This window comes from Chiloscyllium punctatum, chromosome 44 (assembly GCF_047496795.1).
Source record: "Chiloscyllium punctatum isolate Juve2018m chromosome 44, sChiPun1.3, whole genome shotgun sequence".
NCBI classification, from domain to species: domain Eukaryota; kingdom Metazoa; phylum Chordata; class Chondrichthyes; order Orectolobiformes; family Hemiscylliidae; genus Chiloscyllium; species Chiloscyllium punctatum.
Genome location: NC_092782.1, coordinates 19,197,221 through 19,220,502, shown reverse-complemented (window position 1 = coordinate 19,220,502; position 23,282 = coordinate 19,197,221). Strand labels below are relative to the sequence as shown.

Genomic DNA, 23,282 nt, shown 5'->3' with positions numbered 1-23,282 from the left:
GGTTCATGACATCCTGGCGGGGTCATGAATCACTGGGGAGCCCTGGTATGAAGTTGGCAACCTTTTGACAGTCAAGTTCAGAAGGCATTGACAACCTGAGCTAGCATCATGAAATATTTTAAATTAAGAATGATTTTAATACAGCTATTAATGATAGAACTTAGATTAGAAAATAAATGTCTATTACATTATCCAAGGGTACATTATCCAATGATTGAAATTGTTTTTTGTAATGAACAATATTGAAGTTCTAACTGGAAACTTTATCATGACTCAGGGTATAGTAGTGCTGTCACTTTACCTGCAAGCCAGAAGCCAAGGCTAATGGCCTGGGATCAGCAGCTCAAATCTTAGCCTTGTAGCCGGTGGAATTTCAATTCAATTAATCAAAAGAAAATTACAATTGAAAGATAGTAATGGTGACCATGAACTTTCTAGCCGAATGGATTTGGTCCACAATCATCTTTCAGGAAGGAAAGCAGTCATTATTACCTGGCCTGACTTACATATGACTGGAGATCAACAACAATACGGTTGACTCTTAACATTCCTCTGAAATGGCTTAGATTATCAGTGAGTTCAAGGGCAATTAGGGATAGCTGACAAATGGTGAACCTGCTGTCATTGAGCCATCGAGATGTACAGCATAGAAAAGACCCTTCGGAACAAATGGTCCATACCAATTAGATATCCTAAATTAATTTCATGCCATTTGCTAGCATTAGGCCCCCATCCCTCTAAACCCTTTCCTATTCATATACCCATCCAGATGCCTTTTAAATATTGTAATTGTACCAGTCTCTACCACTTCCTCTGGCAGCTCATTCCATATAAGCACCACACTCTATAAGAAAAAGTTGCCCCTCAGGTCCCTTTTAATCTTTCCCCTCTCACCTTAAACATATGCCATCTAGTTTTGGACTTCCCCACCCTTGGGGAAAAGATCTTGACTATTTACCCTATCCATGCCTTCATGAATTTTATAAACTTCAACAGGGTCATCCCTCAGACTCCGATGCTCCAGGGAAAATAGCCCCAACGTATTCAGTCTCTCCCTATAGGTCAAACTCTCTAACCCTGACAACATCCTTATAAATCTTTTCTGAACCCTTTCAAGTTTCACAACAGCCTTTCTATAGGAGGGAGACTACAACTGAACACAGTATTCTAAAAGTGGCCTCACTGATGAGTATGGGTATTGGCTGCAACCCACCCAATGCACTAACTAATAAAGGCAAGCATACCAAATGCTTTCATCACCACCTGGTTTACCTGCAACTCCACAGGAGAAGAATAAATGAAACTAATTGAACTTACAGTCCACCAGCTGCTGTGTTCTTGAGCAATTGAGCTGAATCTTATCAGAAATTGAAAGCATCAGTTTTATTGAGTTTCATGGAGTGTTTCTCTTCACATAGTCTAGCGAGTTTTATTATGCAATTGTCTCACATTTACCAACCTACATAGCTTACCTGTGCTTAGCCACATTCTGCCTTAAAACATTTTACATCATTTTTACTCTTCCCAAATGTCTATCATAGCCCAACACCTTATCAGTGTCTACCATCACGTGCAGGGAAGACATCAAATGTTTCCAAACAGCTACCTTTACTCAACCGACACCAAAAGTCCACAGAAATTAAACAAACAGAAGCTTTATTTGTCTCTTAGAACAGAAACAGACTGTTGAAAGTAACAGAAACAGACTGTTGAAAGTTGAGCGCCAACTATTTTACAGACAACGAATGATCATTGCACCAGTTTCCATCTACAAGAATAGTGTTAATTAAGCCCTATCTAGCTTGTGGCTCCTAATGCCACTGCATTATATCATACATAAGGTGATGTTCTTCCTGTTCAATGTCCTCATCCTCTTCCTCAGAAGACTGCTGTAGCTCTCCTAGCTCATTAGCATTTATCTCCTCTTATGCCTGCTTCAAACCGGCACAGCATAGCATGTTAAGATTATGTGGCACACTGTGTCTGCAGTATTTTGTGAGGCCCCTCCAGATAATCCAAACATCAGAATCTAATCTTCAGAAAGCCTGTTCTCCATTCCAGGTTAGGCCTGGTTAAAGAACGAATAGTATTATAACTCCTTGCCACCTCATTCAATGGGTGTGTAACTGAGTCATCAGCCATGGTTACAGTGGGTAGGCCTGGACCTGAGTAACCAGGCTTGTAAGGTATCTGGCCCTGAAACACAGCATCAACATCAGAAATCACAAGGATATAGTCATCAGGGCATCACCCAGGGTACTGTGAGCAAGGTTATAAGAAATAGATACTGATGATTACAGATTACTTGTACATTGATGAAATAGAAATCTTTCCTCTTGTTCAACACGTGTTCTAATATGGGCTCCTCAATGATATGTGTATGCAGAGTATTGTACACTGCATCTGCAAGAAACCAACTATGTTGCAAATCCTCCTTGTCAGCTACAGCACTGACCTCTTCATGGGCAACGAGATGAAACAGTATGATCTGAGACAAATGGTATTGGCAACAGCCTTTATACATTTGAGGTTGAATGATTGGGAGATCCTACAGAAGTCCCCAGTAGTTCCTTGGAAAATGCCAAATGAGTAGAATTTCAATGTAGCTGTGACCTTCGCAGACAGTGGGATAGGATGGTTACCCAGTCCTCCAGCTGCATGTCCCACTCCGGAAGTTGGCATTGTTCTGTGAGAGACAGGCATTCCTGCAGCAGTAAATGTGATTCCAGGATGGTTGTTGCTTCCTGGGCAAGGTATCTTGGAACTGCATTCAGAAGGAGGACAGCGTACAGCCATAGGTCATGGACCCATGACATAGGACAAAAGAGAAATGAGGTCCTGCAAGCTGACTTTAGGGAATAAGAAAGGAAACAAAAAGAAACAAAAGGCTTCAAAGGTAATAATCTCCAGATTACTTCCAGTGCCACACAGTACTGAATACAGGAATATTTTATCTCTGAAAGTTGCTACCCAGGTAAATAGTGCTGTGAAGAAGGCATATGGCGTACTGGGCTTTATTGGTAAAGGAATTGAGTTCCAGAGTCCTGAGGTCATGTTGCAGTTGTATAAGACTCTGGTGCGGCCTTATCTGGAGTATTGTGTCCAGTTTTGGTCGCCATACTATAGGAAGGATGTGGAGGCACTGGAACGGGTGCAGAGGAGGTTTACCAGGATGCTGCCTGGTATGGTAGGAAGATCATATGAGGAGAGGCTGAGGCACTTGGGGCTGTTCTTATTGGAGAAAAGAAGGTTTAGGGGCGATTTGATAGAGGTGTACAAGATGATTAGGGGTTTAGATAGGGTTGACAGTGAGAACCTTTTTCCGCGTATGGAGTCAGCTGTTACTAGGGGACACAGCTTTAAATTAAGGGGAGGTTGGTATAGGACAGATGTTAGGGGTAGATTCTTTACTCAGCGGGTTGTGAGTTCATGGAATGCCCTGCCAGTATCAGTGGTGGACTCTCCCTCTTTATGGTCATTCAAGCGGGCATTGGATAAGCATATGGAGGTTATTGGGCTAGTGTAGGTTAGGTAGGCTTCGGTCAGCGCAACATCGAGGGCCGAAGGGCCTGTAATGCGCTGTATTTTTCTATGTTCTATGTTCTATAATAGAAGGATAGAATAGATGAAGATGTGGCTTGAGGGACAGTGTGCGAAAGTGAGGGGGAGGCTTTAGATTCCTAAAGCATTGGACCTTTACTGGGGAGGTGGGACCTGTACATGTTGAATGGGTTACATCTGAACAGAAACAGGAGCAACACCCACATGGAAGGCTTACTAAAACTGTTGGGGTGGATTTAAGCTAGATTGTCAGAGGATGGTTTTCAATAGACAATAGACAATAGGTGCAGGAGTAGGCCATTCAGCCCTTCGAGCCTGCAGCACCATTCAATATGATCATGGCTGATCATTCCTAATCAGTATCCTCTTCCTGCCTTATCTCCATAACCCTTGATTCCACTATCTTTGAGACCTCTATCCAACTCTTTCTTAAATGAATCCAGAGACTGGGCCTCCACTGCCCTCTGGGGCAGAGCATTCCACACAGCCACCACTCTTTGGGTGAAGAAGTTTCTCCTCATCTCTGTCCTAAATGGTCTACCACGTATTTTTAAACTGTGTCCTCTGGTTCGGCACTCACCCATCAGCGGAAACATGTTTCCTGCTGCCAGAGTGTCCAATCCTTTCATAATCTTATGTCTCAATCAGATCCCCTCTCAGTCTTCTAAACTCAAGGGTATACAAGCCCAGTCACTTCAGTCTTTCAGTGTAAGGTAATCCCGCCATTCCAGGAATTGACCTCGTGAACCTACACTGCACTCCCTCAATAGCCAGAATTTCCACAACTAGTTCAAAGGGAGAAAAGCTAGAACTTAAAGTGTGAGTAAACTAGAAGATAGAGGTAATAGGCTAAATAAGAAAGAAGCGAGTTTAGTAATTGTAGTAAGGAGGATCACCAAATGAGGCCATGAGTGTAGAAGTACAACAGAAAAAGGAAATAGGCAGACAGTGCAGGGAGTCCCTATGGCCGTTCCCCTCAGTAATAAGTAAACCATTTTGGATAATGTTGGAGGGGGGGACCTACCAGGGGAAAGCCACACTAGCCAGGTCTCTGGCATTGAGCCAGAGCCGGCTCTGTGGTTTAGAAGGGAAGAGGGAGAATAGAACAGCGATAGTGACAGGAGATTCAATCATGAGAGGAACAGGCTGGAGATTCTGTGGTCGTGAGCAAGAGTCTCAGATGGTATGTTGCCTCCTGGGAGCCAGAGTCAGGGATGTCTCAGATTGAATCTACTAGATTCTTATGGGGCGGGAGAGCAGCCAGAAGTTCTGGGACACATCAGTACCAATGATATAGGTAGGGAAAGGGAGGAGGACCTGAAAAGAGAATATACGGAGTTAATTTGGAAGTTAGAAGGCAGGAGGAGAGTAGTAATCTCAGGATTGCTACTGGTGCCACATACTAGCAAGGCTAGGAATAGAGAGTGAGTGCAGATGAACATGTGGCTGCAGAGCTGGTGTAGGAGGGAGGGTTTCAGGTATGTGGATCATTGGGATACCTTCTGGGGAAGGTTGCACCTGAACTGGAAGGGCACCAATATCCTGGGCAGGACACTGAGCGCTTCAGGTGGGTTTAAACTAGATTACTTACAGTGTGGAAACAGGCCCTTCGGCCCAACAAGTCCACACCGCCCCTCCGAAGCGTAACCCACCCATACCCCTACATCTACCCCTTACCTAACTCTATGGGCAATTTAGCATAGCCAATTCACCTGACCTGCACATCTTTGGACTGTGGGAGGAAACCGGAGTACCCGGAGGAAACCCACGGAGAATGTGCAAACTCCACACAGTCAGTCGCCTGAGGCGGGAAATGAACCCGGGTCTCTAGCGCTGTGAGACAGCAGTGCCAACCACTGTGCCACCATGCCGCCCTAGATTGGCAGGGGGATGGGAACTGGAGCTATGGATCAGATGATGGAGTAGGCAGTGAACAGCCAGATATAGCATGCCAAGATTAGACAAAGGTGCAGTCAGTGTGATGGATTGAAGTATGTTTATTTTAATGCAAAAAGTATCAGGAATAAGAGTGACGAGCTCAGAGCATGGATCAGTAGCTGGAACTATGATGTTGGACTGTTATGGAGACTTTGATATCACAGGAGCAGGGATGGTTGTTGGATGTTCCAGGGTTTAGGTATTTAAAAAGGAATGGGTGAGGGGGGGGGGGGGGAAGGAGGTGGAAGTAAAAAGGTGGAGGAGTGGCATTTCTAATCAAGGGATAGTATCACATCTGCAGAAAGGGAAGTTGTTGAGGAGAGTTTGCCTACTGACTCAGAATAGGTAGAAGTCAGAAATAGGAAAGGAACTGTAAGTTTATTGGGAGTTTTCGATAGACAGCCCCCCTCCCCGCCCAATAGCAACAGAGACATGGAGGAGCAGATTGGGAGGTAGACTTTGGAAAGGTGCACGGTGGCACAGTGGTTAGCACTGTTGCCTCACAGCGCCAGAGACCCAGGTTCAATTCCCGCCTCGGTCGACTGACTGTGTGGAGTTTGCACGTTCTCCCCGTGTCTGCGTGGGTTTCCTCCGGGTGCTCCGGTTTCCTCCCACAGTCCAAAGATGTGCAGGTCAGGTGAATTGGCCATGTTAAATTGCCCGTAGTGTTAGGTAAGGGGTAGGGGTATGGGTGGGTTGCGCTTCGGCGGGGCGGTGTGGACTTGTTGGGCCGAAGGGCCTGTTTCCACACTGTAAGTAATCTAATCTAAAAAGTAACAGGGTTGTTGTTATGGGTAACTTTAACTTCCCTAATGTTGATTGGAACCTCCTTAGTTTAAATAGCTTGGATAGAGCAGCTTTTGTCAGGTGTGTCCAGGAAGAGTTTCTGACAGAGTATGTAGATAGGCCAAATGGGGGGGGGAGATTTTCGATTTTGTGTTTGGCAACAAACCATGCCAGCTGTCAGATCTGTCAGTGGGAGAGCATTTCGGTGATAGTGATCACACTCCCTCACCTTTACTATCGTCGTGGAGAGGGATAGGAGCAGACTGCATGGGAAAGTAATTGGGGGAGGGGGAATTATAATGCCATTAGGCAGGAATTGGGGTGTCTAAACTGGGAACAGATGTTCTCAGGGAAATGCACAACAGAAATGTGGTGGTTGTTTAGGAGGCACTTGCTGATAGTGCTGGACATGTTTGTCCCACTGAGGCAAGGAAGGGATGGTAGGATGAAGGAACCTTGGGTGACAGGGGATGTGGAACATCTAGTCAAGAGAAAGAAGGAAGCTTATTAAAGGTTGAGGAGGCAAGGACCAGACAGGGCTTGAGAGGATTATAAGATAGCCAGGAAGGAACTGAATGGACTTAGGACAGCTAGAAAAGGGCATGAAAAAGCTTTAACGGGTAAGATTAAGGAAAACCCTAAGGTGTTCTAATCTTATGCAAGGAACATGAGGGTGGCCAGAGTGAGGGTAGGGCTGATCAAGGATAGTGGAGGGAACTTGCACCTAGAGTCGTCAAAAACTTTACTTCAGCATTCACTATTGAGAGGGACCTTGACATTTCTGAGAACAGCTTGAAACATACTGATATGCTAGAACAGGTTGATGTTAAGGAGGAGGATGTACTGAAACTTTTGAAAAAGATAAGATTAGACAAATCCCCTGGGCCATACGGGATATATCCTAGGATTTTATAGGATGCGAGGGAAGAGATTGTTGTGCCTTTGGCTATGAACTTTGCGTCCTCACTGTCCATTGTAGTAGAGCCAGATGATTGGAGGATGGCAAATGTTAAAGAAAGGGAATAGGGATAATCCTGGGAATTACAAACCAGTCAGTCTTAGGTCAATGGTAGGCAAAGTATTGGAGAGGATTCTGAAAGACAAGATTTATGATTACTTAGAAAAGAGTAGCTCAATTAGAGATAGTCAGCTTGGCTTTGTGAAGGGCAGATCATGCCTCACAAGCCTTATTGAATTCTTTAAGGATGTGATAAAATACATTGATGATGGTAGAGCAGTGGATGTGGTGTACATGGATCTTAGCAAGGCATTTGATAAGGTTCCCCATAATAAGCTAATTCAGAAAGTAGGGAGGCATGAGATTCAGGGAAACTGGCTGTCTGGATACAGAATTAGTCGGTCCATAGAAGACAGAGGGTGGTGGTAGATGGGAAGTATTCAGCCTGGAGCTTGGTGACCAATGGTGCTTTGCAGGGTTCAGTTTTGGGACCTCTGCTCTTTGTTATTTTTAGAAATGACTTGGATGAGGAAGTGGAAGAGTGGGTTAATAAGATTGCGGATGACACAAAGGTTGGTGGAATCGTGGATAGTGTGGAGGGCTGTTGTACATTGCATTGGGACATTGACTGAGTCCAGAACTGGGCTGGTCAGTGGCAGATGGATTTCATCCTGGAAAAGTATGAAGTCATTCACATTAAAAGGGTGAATTTGAATGCAGATTGCAGGGTTAAAGGCAGGTTCCTTGGCAGTGTGGAGGAAGAGAGGGATCTTGGGGTCCATGTCCATATATCTCTCAAAGTTGCCATTACTTTCATTAGCAGGGAGATTGAGTTTAAGAGCCACACTTGGAATATTGTATTCAGTTCTGGTTACCTCATTATAGGAAACGTGAAGCTTTAGAGAGATAGCAGAGGAAATTTACCAGGACGCTGCCTGGACTGGCGGCATGTCTTATGAAGAAAGATTAAGGGAGCTCGGGCTTTCCTCATTGAAGCGAAGAAGGATGAGAGATGACTTGATAGAGTTGTACAAGATGCTGAGAGGCATAGATAGAGTGAATAGCCAGAGACTTCTGCCCACGGCAAAAATGTCTATCATAAGGGGACATAATTTAAGGTAACTAGAGGAAGGTTTAGATTAGATTCCCTGCAGTATGGAAACAGGCCCTTTGGCCCCACAACTCCACAACGACCCTCCAAAGAGTAACATACCCAGACCCATTCCCCTGCCCTATATTTACCCCTGACTAATGCAGCTAACACTACAGGCAATTTAGCATGGCCAAGTCACCTAACCTGCACATCTTTGGGAGGAAACAGGAGCACCCAGTGGAAACCCACACAGACATGGGGAGAATGTGCAAACTCCACACAGACAGTCGCCTGAGGCTGGAATTGAAACTGGGCCCCTGGCGCTGTGAGGCAACCACTGAGCCACCATGCCGCCCAAAGTTTAGGGCAGATGTCAGAGATAGGTTCTTTACACAGAGTGGTGGGTGTGTGGAATGTACTGCTGGCAGTGGTTGTCGAATCAAAATCATTCGAGTAATTTAAGCAACTCTTGGATAGGCACATGCAAGATAGTACAATGAAGGGTATGTACGTTAATCTGATCTTAGTGTAGGATAAAAGGCTGGTACAACATCGAGGACCGAAGGCCCTGTACTGTGCTGTACTAGTCGATGTTCTATGCATTTTGGGGCGTACTATTGGTTTCCAAACTGTCAGAGAGAGAGAAAAAGAGGATCTAATATGCAATCCCATTTTCGAGAACTGCTAGAATAATAAAGCAGGAATATTTGGGGATTCTAATTACCCAAACATTAACCAGGATTGTTTTATTACGCAAGGTTGTGAGGAACCAAAAGTATTGTCAAGCAACTACAAGTTTTGTAGGTAGAATGAAACAGGTTGGCTAGAGGCATGGCAAGTTCTGGAGCACAAGTCTTCAGTTGTCTGAATTTCATAGCTTTGCTAGAGCCAGTGCCTCCAGCTATTTATTGATATCAAGTAGAGTGAATCAAATTGGCTAAAGGCTGGCATTTATGACTCTGGGGATCTCTAAAGGAGACCAAGATGAATCATCAATGTGACACTTCTGGCTGATGATTAGAATAGGGACCCCATCACTGTGCCACAAAAGGGACCATCCAATCTTTCTTGATGGCTCAGACCCTGCAGCCCAGACAACATCCTGGTAAATCTCTTATGCACCCTCTTGTGCAATCAGGTCCTTCCTGTAATGCGGCAACTGGAGCTACATGCAATAATCCGGGTGTGACCTAATCAATGTTTCAGTTCCAACATATCTCCCTTCCTCCTGCATTCTAACACTCAGCTAGTGAAAGCAATGCCTTCTTAACCACCTCTTTATCTTATGCTCCTAACCTCAGAGAGCTGCAAGTGGTAAGCTGGACTCACCAGGTATCCACGCTGACTTTCATGTCGGGAATTCTTGGCCTCTAGCTTCTACCTGATGATAGGAGAATGGGAGCCTACATCTTAATGAGGCGAGATTAGTCATAATAAGGATGTCACTGAGCAATAGCACCTGTTCACAGACCTCTCGTCACTCACATGCAAGAATCTCATCTCAAAGTCTCGAGCATGGCTGGAAAACGTGACTTTTTAGTCTTGGTATTGAAAAGATCCTCCCATCACATCGCGTTTGATTTTCCTACACCTCTCCCCAGAGCCCTCATCACGTGGGGGCCAAGGAAGATTCTGCCCTTATTCGTTGTTAACATCTCTACTATTTTACTGTTTGCCAAATTGTTGAACAAACCATGACTTCAATAAAAGTATGAAAATATTTAGTTATAACCATTACACAACAATGTCCATTTTGCACTGCCAACAACGTCCAAAAGAATACTTAAAAAGTTTGTCAACCTCTTTAGAAGAAGCAAAAGGAGCTGGCTTGAATATCACAGAATTGTGTGTTCTGGACAGCAGGATGGGGGCTGGTACAACATCAAGCTCTTCATTATCAGTTAATGTCGGTTTTGTTCTTAACGAATATAGGATCTCCTCCTCAACTTCAACTTTCTGCAGCAGTGTTGCAGCTTTCTAAAAAATAATACATTTTATTATCAATAACAATTTCAAAATGTGACTAATTGCAAAGAATTATGGTTACATTAACTGAAATGGTCAAGGCAAAACAGCAACTTTAAGGCATCTTTGTTTAAATGATGGGTTTAATTTAAGCAATACAGTTGAAATTCTGTTAAAATAACCTCTTCAGAGAATCACCAGAAAATACAAACATATGAAATAAGATTAGAAGTAAGACATTTGGCACCTTATGGGTTGGCCTTTTCAATAGGATCATGGTTGATTTGTTTGTGCCTTGAATTCCAGATTCCCATCCATCTGTGATAACCCTTGAATCCCTTGCCTAAACAAGAATTTATCCATCTTTGTCTTAAACATATTCAATGACCTGACCTCCATAATTTTCTGAGGCAAAGTTCCAAATGATGCACCCTAAGTCTGGACTGACCCACAAGAGGAAACATCTTCTCGACATACATCGCCTAAAGATCATCTTATATACTTCAATCAAGTGACCCACATGCCAACTCTTGTAAGCTCACCCACCCTGTCCAATCTATTCTCATAAGACAACACACTCAACCCTACCAAAACACAATATTTGAGTTTCCATTTCTAATAAACTTATGGTGAAATGCAGGTAGGAGGGGGTGGAGGATGCTCTACGAGAAAATGTTCTGGATGCTATTCAATCCCTTTGTCCACCATTAAATCATGCAAGCTTAGTGGTGGTATCAGCACTTCTTTCCCTAAAGAATAAAAATCTAAGAAAAATCACATATTTTATTTTCAATTCACCACAAACACTTTGTTACAAATGATCAGCAAACTTTATTTTTATGGAAATGTCTGGAAACTGATTGCTATATGTATATTTATAGAACTACTTACAGCACTATGTATAGAACAGTAATAAATGAGAAATTGACAGTGAACAAAATATACCAATATGTAAACAGAGCCTTAATCAAGTTATTCATACTATACACCATAATATTACCATTATAAATATAAATGGCCATCACAACATGTATCAGGCATCAGTGAAAAAAACATTTCCTTCTGCTGAAGCTGCAAAACTGGACTATCTGCATGGAAAACAGTGGGAGTGTCATGCTATTGACAAAACTAAGCAATCCCACAACTGATGGATCCCCTCTAAATTCTGCAATTCAGCCTCATCTAGTTGTTAATAATGGAGAATTAAGTAACTAATAAGAGGAAGAGGCTTCACAAATACTCCTATCCTCAATGATATGGAAACTCGGCATATCAAAGCATGCATTTTCAAACACTTTTAGCCAGAAGTGTGGAGCTGACGATCTGCCTGGGCCTCCTCCTGAAATCCTAAGCATTATAGATGCTGACATTTGGCCAGTTCAATTCATTCCACAAATCAGGAAACAGCACAAGGCACTACATGTTGCAAAGGCTATGGCCCCTGACAACAATCTGACAATAGCACTGAAACATGTATTTTAAAGTTAGATGTGCCGTTAATCAAGCCATTAATACAGAAGCACCCTTAGTACAGCTACTGCACAAGCATCTACCAGGGCAATTTTCCATATTGTCAGGTATTGGTGGATAGCAGGTCCCTTAAAAATAATTGAATTTTCTGACTACTTACTGTGTCGCATGAAATTTAATTTAACAGCTATTGTAACAGGAATTAACTTCCCACAAATCGAGAAAAACCAAGATCACAATGTGCAATGAATTAGATTCAATGGCTTATTTGGTGCCAAATGCATTCTATGCATGTTGTTTCCAAAAATGAGGTTTTCTTCTTCAAAGAAATTAAACCTAACCGTCTAATGGAGGTGGGCAAAGTGAAAATGGTGTTCTCATGTCGTGAGTAGTTGACACATGGCTATTGGCCAAAAGGGTTCAGGCAAATGATTGACACACACAATAAGTGCTTGGGGCAGAGGGAGTTCTTTTTGAGGTATTCTCATCAAGCAGACCTTGAAGACCAAAGTTCTCATCAGAAAGCAGTCCCCAGAAAGCAATCGACATCGAGAAGTCCTCAACAGGCAAATGAAACGTAGAAACTTGGGAACAGGAGTAGGCCATACTGTACTGTATATCACTTCCTCATTCAATAAGATCATGGCTGATCCATGGCCTAAATCCATAAACCTGCCTTTGGTCCATTTCCTTTAATACGTTTGCTTAACAAAAATGTTTCCATCTCAGATTTAAAATTAACAACTAATCGAGCATCCATAGCTGTTTGTGGAAGATAGTTCCAAACATCTACCGCCCCTTGTGTGTAGAAGTGCCTCCTGGCACTTGAACAGGCTGGCCCTAATTCTCAGACTACATCCCCCAGTTCAACCAGTAGAAATAGTTCATCTTTATTAACCCTGGCTTTTCCCCTCAACATCTTGAAGATTTGTATCAGATCACCCCCGAACCTCCTGAATTAAAGAGAAAATGGGCCTAAATTGTATAATCTCTCTTCATAGGTTAACTCCTGAAGTCCAGGTATCATTCTTCTAAACCTACATTGTACTTTCTCCAAGGCCAATATATCCTTCCTGAGGTGTGGTGCCTAGATCTGCTCACAGTAGTGGGGTCTAACCAGGGTTTTGGATAATTGCATATAATTCTGCTTCCTTGTACTCAGTCCTTGAGATAGAAAGACCATCATTCTATTAGCTTTCCTGATTATTTGATGCACCTGCTCATGACATTTCAGAGTTCTATGAATTTGAACCCACAAGTCTCTTTGGACATCCACTATATTTTAACCTCATGCCATCAAGAAAATACTTGAGCTATCCTTTTTTTGGATCCAAAATGGATAACATCACACTTGCTTATATTGAACTCCATCTGCCACAGTTTTGCCCATTCGCTTAGGCTATCATTATATTGTACCACACCGTCTACAATATGACCTAACTTTGTGTCGTCAGAAATTTTGGATATATGACTTTGTGTCATTATGCTAATACAGTACCTTGTGGGATACCACTGGTCACATCCTAACAATTTGATTACCTACCCATTATTTCTACTTCCTGTTACTTGCCACACAACCAATTTCCCAGCCATGTCAGTAATTTGCCCTCAATTCCATGAGCTTCTATTTTAGTTAACAGTCTCTTATGCGGGATTTTATCAAATGCCTTCTAGAAGTCCCATATAAACAATATTCATAGACATTCCCCTCTCCATCACCTCAGTCATTTCTTCAAAAAATTCTATGAGGTTTGTTAGGCATGTCCTACCTGTCATGAAGCCATGATGGTTTGCCCTCATTAACTGAACATTTGAAGAGTTTGATGGAAGATTGACCAGAAGCATAGGAGGAAAATCCAGAGAAGAGTTTCCTAATACCTCAGCTAGCGAGCAGGATGCTATACACACAACTTTAACAAGACTAAGATATTGCACACAACAACGTGTTTGTCATCTGGTATCTGTGAATCATCCCCAATTGCCTTTTTTATCTGTGGTTGCAGTCATGGTTATATATTTGCATTACCTAATATATCATAACTAAATTGCTGCTACTTAACAAACTCAAAAAAACTATCAGAACATTGCTATAAATTGTAGACTGCCTACATTAGGTAACTCTTATTATAGCCACCCTAAAACTTAACAATGTGTCCTGTGCACAAAACGCAGGAAAAATTCAACACGGCCAATTACCACTCCCATCTGTCCACTCTTGATTATGAAGTGAATGAAATAACAATTTATACAGAATGACAGAAGAGTGTTCATTGATGGATAATGGTTGGCTTTTCTAAACTGCTCGGACTTTTTTCACTGGAGAAGAGGAGGAGGAGAGGGGACCTAATCGAGGTTTACAAGATAATGAGAGACATAGATAGAGTCGATGGCCAGAGACTATTCCCCAGGGCAGAAATGACTAACACGAGGGGTCATAGTTTTAAGCTGGTTGGAGGAAAGTATAGAGGGGATGTCAGAGGCGGGTTCTTTACACAGAGAGTTGTGAGAGCATGGAATGCGTTGCCAGCAGCAGTTATGGAAGCAAGGTCATTAGGGACATTTAAGAGACTACTGGACATGCATATGGTCACAGAAATTTGAGGGTGCATACATGAGGATCAGTGGTCGGCACAACATCGTGGGCTGAAGGGCCTGTTCTGTGCTGTACTGTTCTATGTTCATATTGAAAAAAGGGAGCTGGTTGTATGCATCATTTCAAAGATAAATTTGAAAACAGGATGTTATTTATTAGGTACGTAAGGAAATTTTTTAATGCAGTTGTAGATTCAAATATAGTAAGCGATTCATTTATGTATTAGATGACGTCATCGTCATTTGCAATCAGTTGCTAACGAATATGATTTTCCAGTTAAGAAATTCCATGTCACTGGTCCTAGGTTCTGTGCGTCTTTGTGATCAGATGAGCCAATGGGACGAGGGGTGGCAGATGGAGTTTAATTTAGACAAATGTGAGGTGCTGCATTTTGGAAAGACAAATCAGGGCAGGACTTTGACACTTAATGGTAAGGTCCTTGGGAGTGTTGCTGAACAAAGAGACCTTCGAGTGCAGGCTCACAATTCCTTGAAAGTGGAGTCACAGAGGGATAGTATAGTGAAGCATTTGGTATTCTTGCCTTTATTGATCAGCGCATTGAGCGTAGGAGCTGGGAAGTCATGTTGTAGCTGTATAGGACGTTAATTAGGCCACTTTTGGAGTACCGTGTGCAATTATGGATTTCCTGCTACAGGAAGAATGTTGTAAAACTTGAAAGGGCTCAGAAAAGATTTACAAGAATGTTGCCAGCGTTGGAAGGTTTGAGCTACAGGAAGAGGCTGAAAAGGCTAGGGCTGTTTTCCCTGGAGCGTCGGAGGCTGAGGAGTGACCTTATAGAGGTTCTAAAATCATGAGGGGCATGGATAACGTAAACAGACAAGTTCTTTTCCTTGGGGTGGAGGAGTCCAGAACTAGAGGGCACAAGTTTAGGGGAAGAGGGGAAAGATTTAAGAGGGACCTAAGGGGTAACTTCTTCTTGCAGAGGGTGGTGCGTGTATGGAATGAGCTGTCAGAATAAGTGGTGGAGACTGGTACAATTGTAACATTTAAAAGGCATCTGGATGGGTATATGACTAAGAAAGTTTTACTGATATGGGCCAAATGCTGGCAAGTGGGACTACAGTTATGTAGGATAACTGGTCGGCATGGACCAGTTGGACCGACGAGTCTGTTTACATCTCTATGACTTTATCATGAAAAGCATTTAAGACATAATCATGATTGCACAATCACTGAATTAGAACTTAATTGAGGATTATCACTGATTTGGTCCTACATTGTTGTAATGGTACTGTGCCTTTAAAAGAAATGTGTCCTGTGTTACTTCTCTTGCATAGGGGGTTGCCACACTGGTGTCAGAATGTCGGTTTCCAACAGCTTGAAGATACCTCACAGTGTTTTTTTTTAAATTAGACAAAAGAAGCATGAGTGGATGGGTTCAGACTCACAAGACTTAGAAAGGTTTTTAGTTTTGGTCTCAGGTATTTAAGATTTCAGCTGGCTGCTGAGCTGAAAGCTCGAGTTCCAAGTTGTGAAAGTGAAGTCTGAGACAAAAGGCTTCCCCCTAAAAATTCAAAGGGGCAGATTGTTTCTTTCTTCTGGGCTAGAGAAAGGCAGCACATGAGAACCAGAACTGTTTTGCACAATTGCATTTTGCCATTGGATGTGAATGTGGGGTGCTGCCTATATTGGAACGGTTGGTGATTAGTAGCTAAATCATACATTATCTTGGTAAGTATTTCAGTTAAGTTAAGGTTATGCCAATTTTTTTGTATTTTAACTGTGTTTAAGAATAAAGTGTGTTTTTTTTAAAGTTTAGTAGCACTTGCCTTCAAATAAATATATAAGTTACAGTCTAAGCTATCACCTTACAATACTTTAGAGGGGTGTGACCTGGTCCATAACAATTTAGGGCTCTTGCCCGGAATCAAAATGTCTAATTCCACATTGGGTTTAGAAGTGTTAGACTCAAAGACAGAAAGTGGTGACTATTGGTTTCCTTTTTCTTGTGTTGCTTTTGGTTTACATAGGAGTGCCTTGTGGAATAATGGCTATCAGACTTTCCTTGGCAGGGAAGCAGTCACTTGTGATAGTTTACAGAAGGTGAGGAAGGAAGAGCTTGTGGAATTGGAGAAACAGATCCAAGGTGTGGCCATGAGTACCCATCTGGGCCCCAGTTATGTCTGTCTCTTTGTGGGGTACGTGGAACATTCCTTGTTGCAGTCGAAAAGTATGGCACTGGAAAGGTGTGGCATCTACTATTCCTGATGAAGGGCTTATGCTCAAGATGTCGACACTCCTGCTCCTCGGATGTTGCCTAACCTGCCAAGCTTTTCCAGTGCCGCACTTTTAAACTCTCATCTCCAGCATCTGCAGTACTCACTTATTCCTTGTTCCACTCCAACTCTGGCCCTTACCCACAATTATTTCTCCGGTATATCGAAGACATTATTCATGCTGCTTCCCTCTCGATCCAGAATTGAAAAAGTTTCTCTCTTTCACTTCCAATTTCCACCTTGCTCTCACCTTGATTCTGGTCCATCTCTGATCCTCCCTTCCCTTCACTGACATGTGTGCTTCCATTTCTGGGGGTAGGCTGGCCACCGATATCAGATGCAAATGCACCTATTCCCACAGTTACCTTGATTATACATCATAACACTCTGCTTCCTGTAAAGATTCTATTCCATTCTCACAGTTCCTCCAGCTCTGTCACATGAATACACCAACTTCAAAAAAGGGGTTCTCCCAAATATCCACCTTCTTTCTCAACTGAGGATTATCCCCAACACAGTGGTTGATAGGGCTCTGAGCTGGGTCTAACCCATCCTCTGCAATTCGACCCTCACCCTTATCTTCCCTCCCACAAGTGTCCTCACCTGCTATCCTAACAGAATCCATATGCAGAGGATCATTAGCTGTCATTTCTGCCATCTCCTGCAGGATGCCACCACTAGACACATATTTCCCACCCTCCCTCGTCAATCTTGCAAAGGGACCATTCCCTCCAGGACACCCCAGTCTACTCCTCTTTCACTCCCAACATGGCACCTTACCTTGCAATCACAGAAGGTGTAACACCTGCCCGTTTCCTTCCTTCCTCCCTCCTCACTATCAAGGCCCCAAACACACCTTCCCAATGAAGCAGCGCTTTACCTGCACTTCATTCAATCTAGTCTACTGCATTTGCTGCTCGCAAACTGGTCTCCTCTACAATGGGGAAATAGCTCAGACAGTGGACCACTTTGCAGAACACCTACAATCTGTCTGAAAAAATGGTCCTGAGCTTCCAACTGCCTGTCAGTTCAAGATACCCAGTGTTTCATGGCCAACATGCCTTGACTCAGGCTTGCTGCAGTGTTCCAGCAAAGGTCAGTGCAAGCTGGAAGAACAATACCCCATTTTCCACTTGGGAACTCTGCAGTCTTCTGGATTCAATATTGAGTTCAACAATTTTAGGGTTTGACCACTTTCTTTCATGCCCATACTCAATTTCCAGACACTAGGCCCTGTCATCACATGGGCTGCTACTACATACCACGCATTGCCAACTACTAATAGTCCCGATTAGCAGCTATTCATTTTCCCAAGCTGACCATTATGCACTCTTTTGGCTGTCCAACTGGTTTTCACTCTCTTTGGGCTCAATCTCCACCTCTTGTTTCTCTACCTCATCTTCCTCCCTAGTTATCATTAGTTCTGAAGAACAGTCACTGGAACTGAAACATTAAATCTGTTTTCTCTCAACAGATGCTGCCGGATATGCTGAGTTTTCACAGCAATTTCTGTATCCACAGTTCTTTTGGCCATCGAGATCATGTTTGTCCACTATTTTGTTTGCAGAGGTGAGGCCAAGCATCAGAGTTATCTGTTATACATCAAGCTATGATGGTTACCACAGGGGACTTTCTTTTCTGTGATCATGAATTGCAGAGAGAACTGACAAGAGTTTTCAATGATGATGGAGAGGTATGCTATCTGATGACTTGTGGTGGGCTAAGCTGGCATATCTCACAGGTATTTTCATACATCTGAAAGAGTTGAAGACTAAAATGCAGGGGAAGAATGAGACAATCTTAATCATCACAAATGAACTTCAAGATTTCAGGCAAAAACTGAGCCCTAGGCAAAGAAAGTAATAGATGTTTCCACTAGCTTCATCAGTTGTAGATGTAGCTTTCAAATGGCACGGCCTCATGTTCAAACATCTCAAAGTACTGCAAGAGAAGTTTGAATTCTACTTCTCCTCGACAAATATGAAAGGTTATGACTGGAAACGTGATCCATTTAGTTCACTCTTCAATTCATCACAAATGCTGACATTCAAGGGAAATGAGGAATTTGCAGAACTAAGAATACACCGCACAACGAAGCTCAAATTAAAAGGGGCAGATTTGTCCATGTTTTGCTTGACTGCAGTTCATGAATATCTGAAAATTTCTGACCATGCAATTGCGATACTCTTGCCATTTAGATTAGATTCCCTACAGTGTGGAAACAAGCCCTTCAGCCCAACAAGTCCACACCGACCCTCCAAAGAGTAACCCACACAGACCCATTTCATTCTGACTAATGTACCTAATACTATGGGCAATTTGGCATGGCCAATTCACCTGGCCTGCACATCTTTGAACTGTGGGAGGAAACCAGAGCACCCGGAGGAAACCCACGCAGACAGGGGAGAACGTGCAAACTCCACACAGTCGCCTGAGGCTGGAATCGAACCCTGGAACTGTGAGGCAGCAGTGCTAACCACTGAGCCACTGTGCTGCCCTTGAGACAACAATACTCTGCAAGTTAGCATTTTCAACAGTGGCATACAGGAGAAAGAAAAGGAAGGAGTGTTTTTTTAATGGTTTTGCGCATGGCACTCACACCAATGCCTCTCCATATCAATGGGCTCTGCACCAATTTTCCACTGACTCAGTAAATCACAATTTCCTCAAGAAAAAGAACAGTTCAGATCAGATCAGGTGCTTTGGCCCACCATATCTGTGCTGACCATGATGCCATCTAAACTACTATTGCTCTGTTCCCTTCCTCTTCATGTACCAGTCTAAATACCTGTTAAAGGTTGCTAATCTATCTGCTTCTACTATCTATCCTGGCAGCAAGAAGGTAACAAAGTTTTTTCAGTGGTAACGAATTTTCCTCACACATCTCCTTTAAACTTCTCCCCTCTAACCGAAAACCTATGGTCCCTAGCATTTGACATTTCCAACCAAGAAAAAGACTCCAACTATCCAATTTATCCAATGCCTCTCATAATTTTATATACTTATATACTTCTACAAGGTCACTCCTCAGCTTTAGCAGAAACAATCCAAATTTGTCTAAACTCTCCTTCTAGCCAATCCAGGCAAAATCCTGGTCAACCTCTTTTGCACTCTCTCCAAAGCCTCCACATCCTTCCAAACGTGTGGTGACCAGAACTGCATACAATACTCCAACTGTGATTTCACTCAAGTCTTGTACAGATGCAACATGACTTACCAACTTTCATAATCAATGGTCCAAGCAAACCAGCTTTCCCACTCTTGCTTTCTATTTTTACCAAACTGCAAACTGGTAAAACAAGTATTTTATCCTCTATCTCCCTCAATACACCACTCACTGAGTTAAAAGATATCTAGATAGATACGTGAATAGAAAACGGTTTGGAGGGATATGAGCCAGGAGCAGGCAGATGGGACTAGTTTAGTTTGAGATTATGTTTGGCATCGACTGGGTAGACCAAAGGTAAAAACAATGACTGCAGATGCTGGAAACCAGATTCTGGATTAGTGGTGCTGGAAGAGCACAGCAGTTCAGGCAGCATCCGCTGCTCCTCGGATGCTGGGTAGACCGAAGGGTCTGCTTCCGTGCTATATGGCTCTATGTGATTCCTGAGCAGCCAATGCTACATCTCTGAGGTGACAGCCTAGTGGTATTATCACTGAACTGTTAATCCAAAAACCTCAGGTGATGTTGTGGACAGCCTGGGTTTGAATCCTGTCACAGCAGATGGTGAATTTGAATTCAATACAGAGAGTCTAACAATGACCATGAAACAATTGCTGATTGTCAGAAAATGCCATCTGGTTCAGCAATGTCCTTTAAAGAAAGCAATTGCCTGCCTTATCTTGTCTGGCCTACATGTGACTCCAGACCCAAGCAATGTGATTCACTCTTCACTGTCCTTAGGGTTGGACAATAAATACTAACTAGCCAGTGACACCCTCATCCTGTGAACAAATAAAAACAACTTTTTGAGCTCTGAAGTCACCTCCGGAGCTCCACTTTTGGATTCAGCTTTGCTCTGCTCTGCTCCCACTGCTGCTGGACAGACGTCAAACCAGGACCAGCCCTTCAGGTTTTATCTGGAAGTTTCTGCAGCAGTTCACTCCCAGGTATACTCCCAGGTAGCTCCAAGCTCTCAATCTCTGCAGCCTCTTCAAAGCCTACAACTTTGAGATCCTTACCTCCATTTCCAGACTGGTTTGCCTTCCCAATTTTAATGGCTGCACCAAAGGGAGCCATGACTGCAGCTGCCGAGGTTCTAAACTGTGGAATTGCTTCTTCAAGTTTCTCTGCCACTCCATCCTTCTTTAAGAGACTCCTTAAAATCTATCCAATTATCTAAATTGTCCTTGTACTCTTTTATGTTATTCATTGTTAAATTTTGTTTAATCATGCTACTGTGAACTTGCTTGGGATGTTTTGCTACATTAAAGACAAATACAAGTTTGAGTTGTTATTGCATGGACCAGAAATTGAGCATTTTGGACAGTACTTAATGGCAGAGTCACACAGCTCTTCCATCCAACTCGTCGATGCTGGCCAAGTTTCTGTAACTAAATTAGTCCAATTTGCCTCTGTTTGGCTCATATTCCCTTGAAACCTTTCCTATACAAATACCTGTTCAAATGTGTATTAAATGTTGTAACTGTATCTGCGTCAATCATTTCCTGCGGCAGTTCATTCCTCAGATCCCTTTTAAATCTTTCCCCTCTCACTTTAAAACAAATAATTAATTAAAAATATCATATATGAATGCACAAAGCATTAGAAATAAGATGGATGAGCTTGAAGCTCATTTGGAAACTGGCAGTTACGATGTTGTGGGGATAATGGAGACGTGGCTTCAAGTGGACAGGGCTATATGTGCTATCGTAAGGACAGACTGACGGGCAGAAGGGGTGGGGTGGCCCTGTTGGTAAGGAATGATATTCGGTCTCTTGCGCGGGAGGACCTAGAATCAGGGGATGTAGAGTCAGTATGGATAGAACTGAGAAATTCTAAGGGTAGAAAGACCCTCATGGGAGTTATCTACAGGACCCCAAACAGTAGTCTAGATGTAGGGTATAAGTTGAGTAAGGAGCTGAAATTGGCCTGTCGCAAAGATATTACTACAGTTGTTATGGGGGATTTCAACATGCAGGTAGACAATCAAGATTGTACTGGACCCCAAGAAAGGGAGTTTGTGGAGTGCCTCCAAGATGGATTCTTAGAACAGCTGGTGCTGGAACCGACCAGGGAGAAGGCAATTCTGGATCTGGTATTGTGCAATGAACCGGATTTGCTCAGGGACCTCAAAGTGAAGGAACCATTAGGAGGTAGTGACCAAAATACAATAAGCTTTAATTTGCAATTTGAAAGGCAGCGGGTACAATCGGAAGTGACAATATTTCAGTTGAATAAAGGGAACTATGGAGCTATGAGGGAAGAGCTGGCCAAAGTTCAGTGGTGCAATACCGTAGCAGGGATGGCAGTGGAGTAACAATGGCAAGTCTTTCTGGGTATAATGCAGAAGGTGCAGGATCAGTTCATTCCAAAAAGGTAGAAAGATCTTAAGAGGAGGCAGGGGTGGCCGTGGCTGACGAGGGAAGTTAAGAAACATACAAAGTCAAAAGAGAAAAAGTATAACATAGCAAAGATGAGTGGGAAAACAGAGGATTGGGAAGATTTTAAAGAACAGCAGATGATAACTAAGAAGGAAATACGCAGAAGAAAAATTAGGTACGAAGGTAAACTGGCCAAAAATATAAAGGAGGATAGTAAAAGTTTTTTTAGGTATGTGAAAGGAAAAAAATGGTTAAGACTAAAATTTGGCCCTTGAAGACAGAAACAGATGAATATATTACGGGGAACAAAGAAATGGCAGAAGAGTTGAATTGGTACTTCAAATCTGTGTTCACTGGGGAAGACTCACGCAATCTCCCAGATGTAATAGTAGCTGAAGGACCTGAACTGAAGGGAATTTATATTTGCCAGGAAATGGTGTTGGAGACACTGTTAGGTCTGAAGGCTGATAAGTCCCCGGGACCTGATGGTACAGAAGGAGGTGGCTTTAGAAATTGTGGATGCATTGGTGATCATTTTACAATGTTCTATAGATTCAGGATCAGTTCCTGCGGATTGGAGGGTGGCTAATGTTGTCCGACTTTTTAAGAAAGGAGGGAGAGAGAAAGCAGGGAATTATAGACCAGTTAGTTTGACCTCAGTGGTGGGAAAGATGCTGGAGTCAATTATAAAGGATTAAATTACGACACATCTGGATAGCAGTAACAGGATAGGTCAGAGTCAGCATGGATTTATGAAGGGGAAATCATGCTTGACTAATCTTCTGGAATTTTTGGAGGATGTAACTCTGAAGATGGACAAGGGAGATCCAGTGGATATAGTGTACCTGGACTTTCAGAAAGCCTTTGATAAAGTCCCACATAGGAGGTTAGTGAGCAAAATTAGGGTGCATGGTATTGGGGGAAAAATACTGATTTGGATTGAAGATTGGTTGGCTGACAGGAAACAAAGAATAGTGATAAACGGCTCCCTTTCAGAATGGCAGGTGGTGACCAGTGGGGTAGCACAGGGATCAGTGCTGGGACTGCAGCTTTTTACAATATATATTTTAATGATATTGATGATGGTATTAAAAGTAATACTAGCAAATTTGCTGATGATACAAATCTGGGTGG

The 23,282-nt window shown here is 42.8% G+C and overlaps 1 protein-coding gene across 1 annotated transcript in view; it reads right to left on the bottom strand.

The window, feature by feature from the left end:
- cfap54 (cilia and flagella associated 54) overlaps positions 1–23,282 on the bottom strand; it is a 450,427-nt gene that overhangs the window by 302,096 nt on the left and 125,049 nt on the right. The window contains exon 21 of the mRNA XM_072562407.1: positions 10,137–10,313. Coding sequence (XP_072418508.1) covers positions 10,137–10,313 — 177 coding nt within the window. The remainder of the gene's footprint in view (positions 1–10,136; positions 10,314–23,282) is intronic.